The sequence below is a fragment of the Brachionichthys hirsutus genome, chromosome 16, assembly GCF_040956055.1.
Source record: "Brachionichthys hirsutus isolate HB-005 chromosome 16, CSIRO-AGI_Bhir_v1, whole genome shotgun sequence".
In the NCBI taxonomy this organism is placed as follows: Eukaryota; Metazoa; Chordata; class Actinopteri; order Lophiiformes; family Brachionichthyidae; genus Brachionichthys; species Brachionichthys hirsutus.
The window spans coordinates 1286071-1303599 of record NC_090912.1 but is presented as its reverse complement, the minus strand read 5'-3'; the positions used below and the strand labels follow the sequence as shown (position 1 = coordinate 1303599).

The window sequence follows — 17529 nt, the reverse complement described above, 5'->3', positions numbered from 1 at the left end:
ATACATACTGTTCAAAGATCAACAATGAAAGCCTTACATGTATTCACATCATTTTTAAATAAATTCATACTGCAATTGTTTTTCTTTTTAAATAATCACCTTGTAATTTAAGATATTTTTATTTATCATCTGAACTAGAAGACCAGGAAAAGAGTGGAAATATAAAGAAAAATAGAAACATGAATACTGTAGTTCAAATTCTTGCACCCTGTAGCGCCATCCTGAGGGCAACAGGTTGAACAAGTTGTGTCCTCCAACTTATTGTAGGAACTAAATTGCTAAACATTCTATGCGATGATGTTTATTTCTATTACGCACATAAACAGGTTAACTTTATTGTGGGGCTGCTCTTGCGTAATGATTCCAATATTTCCGACGGCACTGGAACGCCTCACTATTTTTACAAGGCCGAGTGCCGGAAAGCCATCTTTGTTTTCCTCGAATCGGACTGACTGGATTGGACAGCCGGAGGCTCCGCCCACAAACACGCAAGGTGGAGTTGAAGAGTGAAAAAAAATGCTAAAAAATGAAGCTGTCAAACAGCAGCTCACAAATTACGAAAAGGCGAGTCGAGCAATGTCAAAAAATTATACAGAGGCCGTTCTGGACACCTTTAAATGGTGGCGTCGCCGATGTGTTAAAACGATAAACTTCAGCTACGTTAAATAAAATAAACACACGTAAACAAGCTAACATCCCGCACAACTTTGAGTTAGCTAGTGAAAAAAAAAGAAAGAAAATGGTCGCGGATGGAGAACTAGACGGTGTCGGCCTGCTGGAATTAGAAAAGGAGCGTCCTCCTCCGACGGTTCCGTGTCGGGGAGAAGTGTGGATGTCTCGGCGTGGCAAAATGGTTGGATGGAGAGAGAGAGAGGCGCTGCGCTGCGTGGAGGGAGACGGCGAGTGAGATGGAGGCGGGGGGGAAGGACCATCTCTGCGGGGACTGGAGCCCGGGACCGACGGCGCAGTGCTGGCTGTCGTTCAACCCTCCCCTTCTTCCTCCACAGCGACGCCGAGGGACAGGTGAGCCGCTCGGTTTCATAACCACGGCGGCAACGCGCGGTAAACGAACCAGGAAAAACTCGCTAGAATCCGCCGCTACCGTCCGCCTGAATTCCCACACCCCCCACCGAACCGCACCGAACCGAACCGGCACGCTCGGTAGCAGCGAAAGAAAAGGACCGTCGAGGTCGGCCATTCAGCCGCGTGCCTTGTCCTCTGCGGCGGGTAAGCACCCTTCTGTTAGCACCCGGGGGGTAAACGTGGTCCTCGCTCCGAAGGGTCTGTTTTTGTGTTTTATTCCCCGGTGCTGAGACTCGACCGAGCGACGCGGGGTTTCTAACGCGTTGGAATTGGCGGAGGTTTCCGCTCCGAGCCCTCCATGCGGCTGTCGGCGGAACAGCCAGCCGCCCCTCGGTTAGCCATCAGGGATCTCGGTTTAATATCTCACCGTGCAGTCTCGCCCTCTCTCTCCCCCCCTCTCTATCACTGACTACCCCCGGTCGGAACCGCCGACGGACCAAGCGAAGAGAGCCCGCCTTCTTGTTCTCGTTTGCGTGCCGGAGGACCGTGGACGGGACTCCACACCGCCCCGGTTTCTATTTTAGCTCGGTTTTCCGTGCTCGCAGTGCGCCATTGGACCTCGCCGCGGTAGGTTTTCCTTGTAGAGCGAGAAGCATGGCGGACCCGGAGCTGCTCGGCTTCGGCTGTTAGCTTCTTCGGCTAACGATAGAAATCATTGTTTCGCGGTTCGGGCGCGATTTAATTATTATTATTATTATTATTATATACGCAACTACAAAGGAGCCGTAGTTAAAATCAACTCTGAGTAAATAATACCGACGCTCATGTTTGGCGGATTAACTTGAATTTTTCTGCCTTTCCTGCGCCTCCATTCCGCCGCCATGAAACTTACATTTACTCGCCGAAGCCTGGTCTTAAAAAAAACGGTAAAACAGCTGCAAATAGAGCCGAATTTGGGGGGGGGGGGTGTAAATGTGTCGTAAATACGACTCTTGCAGACGGATTTGTGTGTTAAAGGCTATATTGCAATAAGACGTGGCGTTCGCTGACCCGAGGTTTTCCGTCGTGCCTGCTCGCCCTTGGTCGCGTCCATTAGCCTCGCCTCGGCTCCCCTCCTTCCACCAGCCGTATGTTATAAATGTGTTAATAACGTGATAAATTACACCGTTAATATCGTAAAAACGCTCAAAGGGAGAGCTCTACGGTTTCATAAGTTTGAGTATGTAATTTTAATGTAGCTAAATCGCCACAGTGAGATGTGGGTGGGGGGGGCGCCAAGGACACGACGGACGACGAGCAGCCGCCATCATTGGAGCGCGGCTCGGCGACGCCTCGCTGAAGAATGCGCCTCCGAAACGCAGTGTCTCCCGCCATTAGCGAAACGAGGCGCTCCGTATATGCTCTTTGTAACGTTTTCCTCCAGTATTCCCCGCGTCTCCTCGCTCAAACCCGGGCAACCTTCGAGGATCCGCGTGGCGGAGCGAGATCCGCGTCCGTCGGTGACGAGGCGCGTTTGGCTGCAGCACTTCCAAGCCGCCATTCCCCCCCCCCCTCCTTCCTTCGCCGGAGACCGAAAGCAGATCCCCCCAGTCCGTGGTCAGCTGGTCGCCTCCAGCTGCCCCGTCCGCCCGTCCACGTCCGTTCGCTTCCTCCTTCCGCGTGTCGCTCCCCCACCCAGAAAGAAAATCCTCCATTGTCGAGAGAGACGGAGATAGAAAATGGTCGCTCCAGTTCCGTCCACCGACGCTCTTAGTTTCTGGAATCCGGTATTAATGCGCAAAAACATGTCCGCAATGGCGGATTTGGGTGCGGGTGGCGTCTCGTGTAGCCGGTCGCAGCGCTCCGCTGGTGTTATTTGAGAGTTGAAGCCGTCACCAGCTTTATGTCTCACCGTGGAGCGTAAACGTTTAGGGGCGGCGTGACGAGCAGAAAGCTTTCCGTCGGGCCAAGTTACGGCTTCCTTTATAACAAAACTACATATAAATATAAAAGAAAAGTTGATTGTTAAAATCATATTTATAAAGTTTTTATGTGGGTCCTGAGTATGAACACACAAATGACTTTCTTTGGTGGTTTTATTTTTAGATAATACACATTGGAGTTACAAATGAATGGAGCAATGGAGGCAACGTCCCAAGTCCAAGGTGGGATTTTATTTTATATTAAAACTAAATCTTTGTCATTGTGTCGGCAGATACATCACACACACACACACACACACACACACACACACACACACACACAACAAAATAGCATTTACACCCCTAAACACAATCCATGTACGCACGTGTACACAGTAATACCTTCGTTCCTCGAGTCACTGGTTTGGGTTTGTGTTGCTGCAGTGTGGGCTCAGGATGACCTGCTGAGGCTGTTGGAAGCCATGAAGGTGGCGCTGCCCCAGAAAGACGTGACCAAGTACAAGACGTCCGAGTCCCACCTGGACTGGCAGAAGGTGGCCTTCAACTCCTACACGGCAGAGATGTGCAAGCAGAAGTGGCAGCAGGTCTCCAAAGAGGTGATGCTAATAGTGTTTTTTTTTTTTTTTTTTTTTTTTGTTCGTGTCGTCTGTTTTGTGCTCGGCTGTTTTATTTTATTTTTTATTTTTTTTACAGATTCGCAAATTCAGGACCCTAACGGAGATCATATTTGACGCCCAAGACTACATCAAGAACCCTTACAAGGGCAAAAAAATCAAGGTGAGTTCAAGTCCGTATTTCCAGAGCCGGTGGAGACGCCAGCCGGACGGTTGGAGCTCAGGCTTCTTCTCTCCCTGCGCAGAAACACCCGGATTTCCCCAAGAAGCCGTTGACGCCGTACTTCCGCTTCTTCATGGAAAAGAGGGCCAAGTATGCAAAGCTGCACCCCGAGATGAGCAACCTGGACCTGACTAAGATCCTCTCCAAGAAGTACCGGGAGCTGTCTGAGAAGAAGAAGGTCAGTCGGGTCGACCGGGCGGCGGCGGCGGCGCCACAAAGGGCGGCTAACGAACCACTGCCTTTATGTCTGCAGAAAAGATACGTGGAGGACTTCTTACGGGACAAAGAATCCTTCGTCCAAAGCATGATGAAGTTCAGGTGAGGACGACGGGAACTGCCGGGGGGCTCGACTTCTGGGACGGGTTTGTGCTGAGACGTTTTGTAAACGCAGGGAAGAACACCCGGACCTGATGGAGAGCATGACGAAGAAAGCGTCGAACGTCCCGGAGAAGCCGAAGACGCCCCAGCAGCTCTGGTACAACCACGAGAAGAAGGCCGTCCTCAAGACGCACCCAGACGTGAGTGGACGTTCCCGTCCGTCTGCGGCGCTGGGACTGTGGGACACAACACCACGATAACTCGATGGTTTGTTGCCAGGCAACCACGAAGAACATCAAGGACAGCCTGGGGAAACAGTGGACGCAGCTGTCCGACAAGAAGAGACTCAAATGGATCGGCAAGTCTCTGGAGCAGAGGAAAGAGTACGAGGTGAGACGAGGACCGCGTCCCGGCGTGAAGACGGGCGGCCATGACGCCGTTTCTTACCTTTGACCTTTGGGGTTTTTCTAGGGGACGATGCGGGAGTACATCCAGCAGCATCCGGAGCTGAACATGACGCAGGACGACATTGTGAAGTCCACCCTGACCAAGGCGGAGAGACACCTGAAGGACAAGTCCGACGGCCGGCCCGACAAACCCCCCCCGTGAGTCCCGCGCTGCGAACGCCGCCGCACGCCTGCGCCGCACCTTTTTGAACCGTGCGTGCTTTCAGAAACGGCTACTCCATGTTCTGCGCGGAGCTGATGTCCAACATGAAGGACGTGCCGAGCACGGAGCGCATGGTGATGTGCAGCCAGCGGTGGAAGCTGCTGAAGCAGAGCGAGAAGGACGGCTACCAGAAGCGCTGCGAGCAGGCGAGTGGGCCGTCCGTTTGGCGGCGGCGGCGGCGGCGGCTGCGGCGCCTCCTAAAACGTTGTTTGCTTCTGTCTTCGCAGCGGAAGAAGGAGTTTGAAATCGAGATGAACCGGTTCCTCTGCGTAAGTCCCGCTCGCCTGTCCTCGTCCTGCGTTTCCGGCGGCGCCGGACTGACCCGCGTGTCTCTCTCCCGTTTGCTTCCGTAGTCTCTGTCGGAGGAGGAGCGGCAGCGGGTCCTGTCTGAGGAAAAGCTCGGCTTCAAACGGGGCGGCACCGCCGGCAGCCCCGCCTCCAAGAAGAGGAACTCAAAGACGACGGTAAAGAGCGAGCGCACGGGGATTCGCGGCGTGCGCGGCCGGGCCGTTAGCCTGTAACCGGTGAACGAGCGACGCTTCTGTGGCCCGCAGGCCAATCCGGAGAAACCCAAAAGGCCCATTTCAGCCATGTTCATCTTCTCGGAGGAGAAGCGTCCCAAGCTCCACCAGGAGCGCCCGGACCTCTCCGACAGCGAGCTGACGCGGCTCCTGGCGCGCATGTGGAACGAGCTGCCGGATAAGAAGAAGGTAAACGCGTCCGGCCGCGGGGGCGAATGTCCGGCCGAATCGCCCCCGGTCTGAATCGCTTTCCGATCCTCTCGTCGTCCTTTAGGAGAAATACAAACGTCTAGAAACGGTCCTGAAGGCGGAGTCGGAGAAGAAGGAGAAGGAGGATCGCAGTCGCCTCCCGGACCCACCCAAGAACGCCCAGGACATCTGGCAGCAGAGCGTCATCGGCGACTACCTGGCCAAGTTCAAGGTCTGTGTGAGCCGCGGCGGCGAGATTCCCTTCCCGACATAAACGTGACCTTCGTGTGACCTTCTCTTCGCAGAGTGACCGGCCGAAGGCGCAGAGAGCCATGGAAGCGGCGTGGAGCACCATGGAGAAGAAGGAGAAGATCATGTGGATCAAGAAGGCAGCCGAGGACCAGAAAAGATACGAGGTTCGTCTGGATGTGCTGCCGTAGAACGTCTGCGTCCGGAACCGCAGAACTAACGGCCCGTTTCAACCCCCCCCCCCACAGAGGGACCTGTGTGAAATGCGCTCCCCCGCCGCCGCCATCGCCTCAGGGAAGAAGATGAAGTTTGAGGGCGAACCCAAGAAGCCGCCGTCGTGAGTTTGGCTCGTCTGCCTCGCCGGCGCCGCCCCCCTTAGAGCCGTGGTATTTCAGACGCTTCGCTCGCTCTCGGTTCCAGGAACGGATATCAGAAGTTCTCTCAGGAGATGCTGTCCAACGGCGAGCTGAACCACCTCCCCATGAAGGAGCGGATGACCGAGATCGGCGGCCGCTGGCAGAGGCTGTCCCTGAAGGACAAGGACCGCTACAAGAAGATCGCCGAGGAGAAGCAGAGACAGTACAAAGTCCTGCTGGAGCAGTGGCTGGCTGTAAGGAGGCGGGGCCGTGGGGGGGCGGGGCCACAGTTGCTTGGGTTCTCTAACTCGCCCTTCTTTTTGCAGAGCCTTTCTTCCCAAGCGAGGAACACCTATAAAGAATATAATTCACAGGTAAGTCGTCCGCTCTGCTCCTTCTGCGTCTCGTCGCAAACGTTCCGCGGTTCTGGAACGTTCTGATCCTGTTCGTGTGACATTCCAGAAAAGGAGAAGTACGGCGAGACCAGCAGGTCCCATAGCAAAGTCCAAGAAATCGGTAAGTGTCCGCTGTCCTCCTCCTCTTGTTTGTGATGATGTCACCCACACCTGAACCCCCCCCCTCAGGACGTGGAGGAGGAGGACGATGACGAGGAGGATGAAGAAGAAGAGCGGGAGAAAGCTTCCTCTGATTCAGACTCCTCCAGCGAGGATGACGACGACGATGATGAGGATGAGGTGAGTTGCTGTTTTTAGATGAAGGTGAAAAGCAAAAAGTTGCAGGTGCTAAAAATGTTTTTTTTTAAATTATTATTATAAGAAGGACGACGATGATGACGAAGATGAAGACGAAGACGAGGCAGAAGACAAGGAGAACAAGTCTGAGGAGAGCAGCAGTGAATCGGGGTCGCAGGGGTCGTCGGACTCGGATTCGGACTGAAACTGAGCGGCGCCACTGTGCCAACCTCCCTCCACCACCAGGGGGAGCCTCTGCATTTCCTCATCGGCCACTCACCCGATTTGCGTGGTTTCTCACGGAAACGTTCACGTTTTTAATGTCGGAGGTAATTCGATGCGTCTTCTCGTGTCCCGGTGATGAGGGGGGGCTGGGGGGCATGCAGGGAACGGAAAAAATGCACTCTGCAGAATGTTTCCCTTCATCCTGGAAACATTCAGAATGTTTCCGTTCCTCCGCCCCCCCCCCGAACGTTGGCGTGTTGTTCTCTCGTCTCACGTTTTAGATTTTACCGTTTGGTTCTTTATTATCGTATTTTTTTCAGGAAAAACAAATATTCAAGCCATTCTGAATGTTTCTGTTGCTGGAAACGTCGCGTTCCGACGTTCCCGTTCGAAGACGCCGCCGCCGCCTGCGTAAAGCGTCCGCCCTTCTCTTGGACCGTTTCGTCGTAATGAGGCTCCCTAAAACGTCCACTTTAAATGTCTCTTCCTCAACGTTCAGGCAGAATTCAACCCGGAAGTTTCTCCTTCCTTTCGTGTGAATTTTTCCCACGTTTACAGAATTTCCTGCTCCTTGTTTTTGCAGAACTTTTCATTTTTTTATTTACCTTTATTGGTATTGACTATGAATTTTCATCTGACTCTCATCCCAAATGATGAAACGCTGCGCCCTTCACGTGAACCTGTGTCGTGAGTTATTGTGCATGTGTGCACAGAGCTGCGTGTGTTTCTTTGCTTTAACGTGTGCTGTTTTTACTGTTTTTGTTGCACACCATGATGCGACTGCGGCATGGTCATGCCTGTGGGGGGGGGGGGATCTCCCACCATGAATGTAGATATTGTTGTTTCTTTTCTCCAACGCTCTTTTGTAATTTTTCTTCTCATTAGTAACCTGAAAATGAACTTGTGACGAGACTTCCATGTCATTCTGCGTCCGCGGGCCCCGGCGACTATTAATTATCTGTTAATGGACTGATTTTTATCGTTCTGTTTTGTGTGAAACAAAACCAGCGTGGACCGTTTATAAATTCTGAGGGAGGGAAATGGACGGCGGAAAAAGGGATCGGAGGAAATGAGTAGCCAGAGGACTTGTGTGTTTAAAACGTGTAATTTTCTGTAAATACTGTTTTTGTATCGAGTGCTTATTGTTTTTTTGTTTTTTTTAGTGCTTTTAAGTTTGCGAACCCTCGTCTGTAACTTTTGACGCCGGTGAGTTTTTCCACTCGCTGGTTGTGTTCTTCTCTCTCCCTTTGGTTTATAGAGACATCAAAGAGAGCAAACAAAGCTTTACAAGTTTGTGCTGCTGATCATTTGAGAAGATTTGATGTTTTCTATAGCTGGGGGTGTTCTTATGTCCTTGTAGATCCAGTCTTTCGGCAAATAAAAAAAGAAAAAAGAAATGTTTGGTGTTGTAAATTAAACCAATCAGATGGAGCGATCAATATGGGAAAAAATACTTTAGAAAGGTAGTGCGAGTGCTTCCAAGGTAGACATTTTTAATGCCTTTTTTTTTTTTTTTAACTATTATGGGATTTAAAATTTCAAGAATATTAGACAGCAATATTGTAAATTTGATTTCTAATTGGAATTTCCCCCCCTCCAAAGAAATAGAACACTTGCAGTTTCCGTTTGGTATTAAATCCCTGTAAAATCAAATATTAACGGCAGCTGCTTTAAACAATGAGAAATGTCACCTAAAAACTGAAAACGTTATTTCGCTGACTGTTGGCCATGTGCTGCATTATAAATGTCTTTGTTGACATTCAAGTTGCGCTAAAATGCGTCACGTCCGTCAGATACGCGGAAGGAGCACTTGTTTTAACTTCAGAATAAAATCTCAAATAGCTCGCAAGTTGACCCACAACCTTCGAACCTCTGTAAGTCACTTAAATGCTCAATTTTTTTGAAGTCTTGTGGGGACCAATTATTTCCTTGTGAGATCAAACCATTCACGGGTTTTCTTTGCTGGTCTTTTTATTATTATTATTATTCTTGAATGGGCGGCTTTTATTTTTATGGGTGAAACCGGAAGTTGATTTTATTTGCTTGTTTTTTTTGTCGTCGGCCTCCTCGGCGCCCAAGAGGACCCGTGTCGTGGATTATATCCACACCTGCACCAACTCCCGGATTGAACGAGGCTTTTGTTTTTTACCGGCGCCGACCGGATGAAGACGGCGGCGCGGCGGGGCCTTCGCTAACGTGTTTCTCGGGGGAACGGCCCGGTCACCGCGCTGTCAGAGACCGCTGGGGTGGTCAGTATGACAGGGTAAGAGGAAACCACTTTTTTTTTTAATCTGGTGAAATTTAATCTGTGTCGTAAATTAGCATTTCACATCAGTTGACGGTTCTTCTTTACGTTAGCAGTAGCTTAGCACCATTTAACAAACGCTAATGTTTTGCTAACAGCTGCGTTTCCGTTCTGCTGGCGCTGTTAGCTTCTTGTTAGCGTTAAACTGACTTGTCTATTGCTTATTAATGTGACGTTCACAGTGTTGATAGCATGCTTTGCTACAACTACAACGGATGTAGCATGAATTCTAAAGCGTAGCATTGACAGTAACAATTATTCCTGCTTTTACGACACAAACTGAGAATTTCCAAATAACAAATGGCGGTGTCTTCATTGAACCTGCAGTTCAACCTGACACCGACCGACCCGTTCACTTCCTCTTCCGCAGAATGAAGACGCGTCTGCAACGAGTGTCGCTAACCGCCCCAGAAGTAGGACTCATTGCAGCCTGTCGGATTCATCGCTTGGAGCCCCCCCCACCGTCCGTGACGTGCGTTTTGTTTCTCGTCCGCAGGTCCAGCATCTCTTCGCATCGCTGCCGAGATTCCCCACACAGATTTTCAAATGAAAATGGAGGCCATGCCCCTGTCAGGACCGGACAACGCTAAGCTGGAGGTGAGCGGCTGGCGGCGCTTCCTGCGTCTGACGGGCGCTCGTGTCTTTGATCTTTGTCTCCGTCTGCTTCCTGTCCCTCGCTCAAGGCCTTGGTCCACGACGTTTACTCCGAGTTGGTGGACGACGCCTCCTTGGGTCTCTGCTTCGAGGTCCATCGCGCCGTGAAGCAGGGCTGCTTCTTCCTGGACGAAATGGACCAAGAGAGCACGAAGGAGTTCGGTGGGTGCCGCCAGGTTCCCGTTTGTCCTCGGTTCCTTTGTCTCCGCCGGCGTTGCACTTCCGCGATCTCCTTTTTATTTCTGCTCCAGAAATCGTGGACCAGCCGGGCGTGGACATATTCGGTCAGGTGTACAATCAGTGGAAAAACAAAGAGTGCGAGTGCCCGAACTGTAAGAGGCTGATAGCGGCGTCCCGCTTCGCCCCCCACCTGGAGAAGTGTCTCGGCATGGGACGCAACAGCAGCCGCATCGCCAACCGCAGGTCGGGGTCAGCCGAGGTCATCCGGTCGCCACGGTGACGAGCGTCTAAACGCTTCTGTTTTTGTTTTTTGCAGACTGGCCAGCAATAACAACACGAGCAAATCGGAGAGCGACCAGGAAGACAACGACGACGTCAACGACAACGACTGGTCGTACGGGGCGGAGAAGAAAGGTAATCGAATGATAGAACGGTCGGGGGCAGGTTGAGCTTGAGTCCGCTTAATAAAACAAATTATCCCGACGTTGCAGCCAAGAAGAAAAAGTCAGATAAGGTACGTTGCTTTTCTTTCTCTTTGTTTTACGGGTTGCTTTTTTTACGTCGTCTAATCTAACCCGAGTTGTTTTCTCGGTGTAGAATCAGAACTCCCCGAGAAGATCTAAATCTGTGAAGCACAAAAACGGTGAGTCGTCGTTTAGGTGTGTGTGTGTGTGTGTGTGGCTGAAACGCTTCATTTAGCACAAAGGAACTATTAGCTGATATTAGCTGATTAGCTTCGTGATCAGAAGAATCTTTAAATGCTTTGATTTCCTTCCAGGTGAGCTCGGGGGCGGGGCCGGCGGCGCTTCAGAGCCGTACAAGGTGACAAATCCTCTTTTTGTCTTCCTTCCCTGCAAAAAGCGACTTGTGTGAAGCAGAGAGAATATTTCTGGGTCTGTTCTTGATTCCAGTTCTACAATTCCGGCATCAACTACGAGACTCTGGGCCCGGAAGAAGTCCGGTCGCTTCTAACAACCGTGAGCGACTTCCTTTTGTCTTTCTGTTGTTGATGTAAGTAAAACGACCTCCATGGTGAAAGACGTTTGTTTCTACAGCATTGTGGCGTGATCTCCGAGCACACCAAGAAGATGTGCACCAGGTGATTATTGATTATCTATCGCTTCCTGTTTAACTCGGGAACACCGGTGGAAACTCGCGCCTTCGTTTCGGGGGTCGGAAGCGAAAACCGCACGCGGAGATATTTCAATCGGACCGCGGCGTTGCTGTTCTGATTGGTGGCTGATTGTGTCCCTCCCCCCCTCCTCTCCCCACCGCCCTCCCTGTGGCTGGATGTGGGCGGGGCCGTACCTGACGCTGTGCGCCCTGGGAGATCCGTTGGGGAAGTGTAACGCCACCTTGTGTCCCACCAGGTCTCAGCGGTGCCCCCAGCACACGGACGAGCAGAGGAGGGGCGTCAGGGTGTTCCTCCTGGGTCCGTCCGCGTGAGTCTCCCCTCCCCCACCCTCACCCCACCCAGGAGTGAATGAGTGCTGCAGGCGTTGGCTTTTGAAACCGGCTTCCAGTTTCATGCTGCGTCGCGTTTCACGCTGCGTTGTAATCCTGATCAGATTCTTTTATTAAAAAGGTGAAATATTTGTGAACCGATATTTTAGGAGGATAACGCGACGGCGGCGGATAATCCAGATTAACACCCGGATCAACTGCATTTCGTGCAGGACGGCGGTAACGTGAGCCGTGTTCTCTGGGTTTCCCTCGCCACAGGCCGCCGCTCCCCGACGCCGGCGCCGCTCTGGAGAACAGCTTCGACCCTCCGGACGGGCAGACCCCGACGAGCCGCCTGCAGTGGGAGGACTCCCCCGAGGTCTCCCCCGCTGACTCGGCCTCGTCCAAAGCCAGTGAGGAAGCGACCAATCAGAGCGAGAGACGCGTTCAGAGTCTCTGCGCAGAATGTCCATGGATGCGTTTTCTGTCCTCGCAGGCACCAACCACTCGGACTCCAGGAGGCCCAAGAAGAAGAAGAAGATGTCTGTTGGTTTGAATGGAGGAGGAGGAGGAGGAGGAGGAGGAGGAGGAGGAGGAGGACTGGCTGGAGGAGGAGGTGGTGCAGGAGCATTGATCGGAGGAGGCAGCAGCAGCAGCTCTCAGATGAATATCAGCTTATTGACCAAAAAAAAGAGGCCCAAACTCTCAGCGGCTTCCATCTCCAGTATCTATGACGACCTAAACTAGCCTGACCCCCTGACCCCGCCTCTTCTCACATGTCCCGCCTTTTGTATCTACGGCCACAGGTGACAATTGAAAAGACTTTCACAGCAAACAGAAGACGAGGATGATGAAGAGCAGGGAGGTGTGTGGGTGGCTTTTTAATTCTAGCATCGTGTTGCACAGTTGTGCGTGTGTGTGTGTGTGTGTGCGTGTGCGCGTTCAATACTTCCATCTACAAAACTATGCATCCTAGAATGTTTCTCTTGAGAGATGTGCAACATTTTAAATATTTACGTGTTTAACTTTCTTTCATTGCGGCCAGTGATGTGTGTGTGTGTGTGTGTGTGTGTGTGTAAATGCAGATTTGTGTATATGATGCTGGGCCGTGTTTGTTTGTGGGGGTGGGGGGGGGGGGCGGTTAATTTTCATGCCGTCCGTAAAGCACGTCCATTTATTTTTCTCTTAATTTAATACCTGGGATTGATATTTTTTACGTTTTGTCTCGAGGCCTGCAGTAAACAAACGCTCCCGTCAGCTCAAGTTTTGTGATGTGTGCGTTTAAAATAAATATCTGGTCACGTGTGCAGCAGCAAGTCTGCTTCGTATGTAAATAAACACGATCCCGCTCGGAGGCAGGAACGGAAACCAGCTTCGGTTTGAAATGCTTTAATCTGAGACGTCGCTGCAGCCGGATCTTTATTTTATTTACACAAAATACAATATATTTACAACACAGAGCGTCTCTAACGCCTCGCCGTGAGTTAAAGCAGCGGTTTCTACATAGCCACAGTCGAGCGGCTGTAAAGTCCGTGAGATCAGATCCACCAGAACGATAATCAGGAAAGAGCACAACTCTTCATCTACGGTTAAAAGACGAATTATTCTCACACGCGTGCTGCAGGAAAACAATCGGCCGTGAAATCGACAGCCCTTCGTTTCCGGACGCCTCCCGCTCGCGTCGTGTTGTCGGGCTCGCTCGCTTTCAGCGGCGGTGCATCCCGAAGATCAGAAAGCTGAAGAACACGGTGACTCCGACGAGGGAGACGGTCGCCGGCGCGGTGAAGAACTGCCTGTAGTTGATGCGGAAGTACCAAACCACCGCCAGCACCACCACGAACACGGGCACCACCAGGCTGCCGGTGCTGACGGCCGCGCCGGCGGCCTGGACTCCCCCAGAGGCCCCGTCCTCGGGGGCGGGCTGGTGCGGGGGCTGGGAGACGTGGCAGTGGATCACGCTGTGGTGCGTGACGTTCAGCGACGACAGAGTCCGCTCGGGATCCTGCAGCAGCCGCCCGCGGTAGATCAGCTTGATTTGATGCTCCTGGCCGGAGAAGAATTTCCTGGAGGAGGGAGAAGCGGATTAGAGAGAGGAGGGAGACGTCCTGGGTGGTCGTCTAAATTCAGCTACGGCTGGTTGCCTGGCAACCACACAGAAACCAGTCCCCAGGACTCGAGAAAGGCGTTTTGTGTCGAGGACCTTTTTACTTCCCAGCATGCAATCTGATTTGTGTTAGGGTGCGTTTGTTTTACCGACCTTTTCAGCCCTCCCACTGTGTCTCGCGGATCCACAACAGCAACCTCCTCCGTGTCATTTAAAAACTTCAGGCGAACAGACATGCAGGTGGCCGCAGTGGCGCCGGCGGGGGGGGTGGGATTTAAGATCTTCTTATCTTCGTCCTCCAGCTCCTCCTCATCGACTACGTCGTCTTCCTCGTCTGAAGTGTGGACCCTCCCGGCCTGCCGTTGCTTGCTCTGTATGTCCAGCAGATCCGTCCCGACCCCCTCGGCTCCCTCCCCGTCTCCCGTCTCAGCCCCCGGCTCGCCGTCGTCCGGTTTGTTCTCCTGCGATGGTGGAGGGGTTTGCCGTACGGGGGCGTCCGCGCTCGGAGATCCGGCACCGTAGCTGTCGTGGTCTCCCAGTCTGAACAGGGAGGCCTGGGTGCCCACGGTGAGGATGGTGCCCAGTATGTGGTCTCCCCGGTCTGCCACGTGGGTCGACAGCCAGGCCAAGACCAGGGCCAGGGTCAGGAACAGCACGCCGCCGGCTGCGGTCACCGCGTCCTCCATCCCGTCCAACACCGCCATCTCTGTCCTCCAAGCCTGCAGGCAAGTGGTCACATCGCTACATGATGCTATCTAATCACATCACATGTTTATTAGCCACGTTAAGGTGCCCCGGTCATTCACGTGATCAATAGGTGACGAGCAGCGGGCCTTGAATGAGGTTAGAAGAGTCTGACCCGTTAGCTGAGCCCAAAGTCGGACTATTAAAAGCTTTTATCGTAATTATACTAAAAAGGTCAGCTGTTTAGACAAATTAGCGGCTATAATCTTACTAAATATTGCGTGCTCTTGAGTTATACTGCTATTTACGCCGATGCTAGCGAGCTATGCTAGCTTTGCTGCTACTCTGCTTTGCTAGCTAATGCGCAACCTCCGACTGTTTACGTGGCTGCGTTGTTAATTTTATCTTTTTCGACAACAGTTTTAAAAATTAAATTCGGCGTATCTTCATTGAGTGTCGTGGAGATCACATCGTCTTACCTGCTAATGGTAAATTCACAGCATGTTTGGATGCTAGCTAGCAGCAGCTGCTGCTTAACAGCAACATCATAAACAGAGGCAACGTGACGTCATCGCGGGGGGGGCACGGCTTCTGTCTGTTGACAACGCCTGCTCGGGAAAATTACCACGTGACACGGAAGCTGAAAACTCCGTTTATCAACAGCGTTTTACTTATTTTAATTTTTTTTAAATATCCACCAAAGTAGACGTTTCTTAAAATACCCGTGTTCTTTGGGACAATTCTTTCGTAAATAAAGTACCCGCCCACCTCTGCCTCTTATTGGCCATTTCTTTTGTTTGTTTGGTAGTTAGGTTGAGATATGAGGTGTTATGATTGGTTACAGTATATGAACTCAAACCATAATTGGACAATCAGAGGAAGAGGAAGGCGGGTCATGGCGTCACCGAAATTAGATTGATTTTCAAGAAATACATTTCAATGGAATTTCTTTCTTTTTTTGTTGCGTAAATTTAGAGGAGTATTACTATTAAAAGAAAATTCATTGTCTTGCATTCACTTATTTATTTATTGGTTTTCTTCATGTTCTATTACAGGATCTTTTTTAATACAAGGGGTCACGTGACTGAAGTTTTATGGAATAACTAAGGTGCTAGGATTGTAAAGTATCATCAACCAACACAAACGACAAAAAATTAAAAATAAATGAGTGGCAAATAAAAAATAATTCAACAGAACGTAAGGTTTATTTATTTTATTTTTTCTAACAGAAATGAGAGTCTAAATACATTCTAATAACAGACCATCATTAAAAGGACAAGGTCCGGTTTAAATAAAATAAGGCTTCATACAATGAAATGCGTGACTTCATCGGAGCGCCCCGTCGTTGAACAGCAGCAGGTAATTCCTCAGGAAGCTGGGAAGGCCCAGTTTACCGACTGCTGAGTGGCATCGGGCGCTGAGGTGGAGGCGCAAAGCGCATCGGCAGAGATGCTGCAGGGACCGAGGCTGACTCCTACGCTGGATCACCAGGTCCAAGAACCTCGGCTGATCCTGAGGGGACCGGGCCCAAAGACACGACGAAAGCTTCAGAACCGGGCTGGCAAAAAAGGAAAGACACGACCCAGCTCTGCAGAAAGCTCACCTCACGCGTCTCAGACGACAGAGAATCCAGCCAATCACAGCGAGGGATTGAAGGATAGCAGTTCAGCATCACCTCCAAGGTGGTGGGGGAGAGGGCGCACTGCTTTAAGTTCTGGACAGAGGGAAGGAAATGATTTTGATTCATGTGTTTACAGATTTATTTATTTATTTATTTATTTTAAATCACGCTGAATTCCGCCCCGTTAACGGGTCAACCTCCAACCTTTGGCGGGACCGGCTTCGTTCCGTGGTTCAGCAGAGATCGCGCTACAGCTTCAGGCTGCTGCTCCAGGAAGTCTTCAACCACCTGGAAGGACAAACGGGAAGCCTTCAACATCTTTGCTGGTTCACCTGCGTGGCTGCAGCTGGTTTACCTGCAGCAGACAGTCCATCGGCGTGCATCCCACGCAGTTCACCGCGTCCGCCTCGGCCCCGTGCTGCAGGAGGACGTCCACGATCCGGTGGCTGCAGTTCCCGCAGGCGTTGTGCAGCGGGGTGTGCCGCTTCCGACCTGCAGTTCTGGGGTTGGCCCCCGCATCCAGCAGCGTTTGGATCACGCGTAGGTACCGCCCGGCCTCGGGGGGGCTCTCGGCGCCGGCGCACGCGGCGTTCAGGGGGGTCTCGCCCTCCCGGCTCGTGGCCGACACGTCGGCGCCGTGTCTGAGGAAGAGCTCGGCGTGCGCCTCCAGGCCCCGCCGCGAGGCCACGTGCAGGGGCGTGAGCCTGGACTCCCGCGTCCTCACGTTGACCTCTGCCCCGCCCTCCAAAAGCGCCTCAGCGCACCTGGAGCAGGGAACACGCACGCACACACACACACACACACAACAAGCAAACACCTCAGCGGCGGCACGGAGGAGCAACGCCGAATCTTTACGACTCACCGGAGCGACTGGGAAGACGCGCAGAGGTGAAGAGGAGCGCTTCCATCTTCGGACAGCAGGTCTGGATCCGCCCCTTGACGAAGCAGCAGCTGGACGCAGGCCGCGTGTCCGCCCACGCAGGCGTCGTGGAGGGCGGCGCGTCCTCCCGGGTCGTCGTTCACCTCGGCGCCGCGGAACAGCAGCTCCTCCACGCATCCCGCGTGTCCGCTGCCGGCGGCCAGACGCAACGGCGAGCTGTGCTTCACCGTGGAGCTCAGCGTCCACAGGCCTAGATGGGTGAGATGGGCTCTCAGACGGAAGCTGTGCATCATCATCGTCATCATCATCATCGTCATCGTCGTACCCATCTCTGGAGTCCACGCCATCTCCTCGTGCACCGTCTCCATCAGCGCGTTGACCATCCCGGGCTCCCTCAGCACCGCGTACACGCCTTTCATGTCCCCGCACATGAAGGTGTTGTGCACGGCCGTGTCTCTGCACCGGATCTGAGGCGGGGGGGCCCGTACCTCCTGCAGGGGCCGCTGCCTGGGGGGGGCCCGGGGCAGCGGGGCCCTGGCCATCGATCTCCTGTGAGCCAACGCTTGGCGAGCATCCTCCCACTCCCGAAAGTCCTGCTCCAGTCTCAGAGAGCGCCGCGAGTTCGACATGAACGGAAACGTGTCCTTTGACCTTTGA

General features: G+C 52.4%; 4 protein-coding genes across 4 annotated transcripts; 2 read left to right on the top strand and 2 right to left on the bottom strand.

Annotated features, from left to right (window-relative positions):
* The first annotated feature begins 35 nt into the window (after window positions 1-35).
* On the top strand, window positions 36-8428 carry ubtf (upstream binding transcription factor). The gene is made up of 21 exons (XM_068750438.1): window positions 36-1023; window positions 3109-3167; window positions 3369-3541; window positions 3639-3722; window positions 3805-3960; window positions 4036-4100; window positions 4174-4300; window positions 4380-4490; window positions 4572-4705; window positions 4774-4915; window positions 4997-5038; window positions 5123-5233; window positions 5324-5479; window positions 5565-5711; window positions 5785-5895; window positions 5977-6065; window positions 6149-6338; window positions 6411-6458; window positions 6547-6600; window positions 6669-6779; window positions 6862-8428. The coding sequence occupies exons 2-21, from the start codon at window positions 3131-3133 to the stop codon at window positions 6979-6981; spliced, it is 2208 nt and encodes a 735-aa protein (XP_068606539.1). The 5' UTR covers window positions 36-1023; window positions 3109-3130; the 3' UTR covers window positions 6982-8428.
* Window positions 8429-9098: 670 nt separating this feature from the next.
* Window positions 9099-12948, top strand: atxn7l3a (ataxin 7 like 3a). The gene is made up of 14 exons (XM_068749573.1): window positions 9099-9264; window positions 9634-9719; window positions 9803-9903; window positions 9990-10122; window positions 10212-10383; window positions 10457-10554; window positions 10632-10654; window positions 10738-10783; window positions 10919-10962; window positions 11052-11117; window positions 11196-11239; window positions 11511-11582; window positions 11863-11996; window positions 12080-12948. The coding sequence occupies exons 3-14, from the start codon at window positions 9853-9855 to the stop codon at window positions 12328-12330; spliced, it is 1134 nt and encodes a 377-aa protein (XP_068605674.1). The 5' UTR covers window positions 9099-9264; window positions 9634-9719; window positions 9803-9852; the 3' UTR covers window positions 12331-12948.
* An 8-nt stretch (window positions 12949-12956) lies between these two features.
* Window positions 12957-14924, bottom strand: tmub2 (transmembrane and ubiquitin-like domain containing 2). Its single transcript, XM_068749572.1, has 3 exons — window positions 14851-14924; window positions 13841-14406; window positions 12957-13646 (listed from the first exon to the last, which is right to left on the bottom strand). Exons 2-3 carry the CDS (start codon window positions 14389-14391, stop codon window positions 13289-13291), a joined length of 909 nt encoding a protein of 302 aa, XP_068605673.1. The 5' UTR covers window positions 14392-14406; window positions 14851-14924; the 3' UTR covers window positions 12957-13288.
* Window positions 14925-15449: 525 nt separating this feature from the next.
* Window positions 15450-17516, bottom strand: asb16 (ankyrin repeat and SOCS box containing 16). Its single transcript, XM_068749663.1, has 6 exons — window positions 17198-17516; window positions 16855-17122; window positions 16348-16756; window positions 16197-16280; window positions 15975-16085; window positions 15450-15883 (listed from the first exon to the last, which is right to left on the bottom strand). The coding sequence occupies exons 1-6, from the start codon at window positions 17499-17501 to the stop codon at window positions 15698-15700; spliced, it is 1362 nt and encodes a 453-aa protein (XP_068605764.1). The 5' UTR covers window positions 17502-17516; the 3' UTR covers window positions 15450-15697.
* Window positions 17517-17529: the final 13 nt, after the last annotated feature.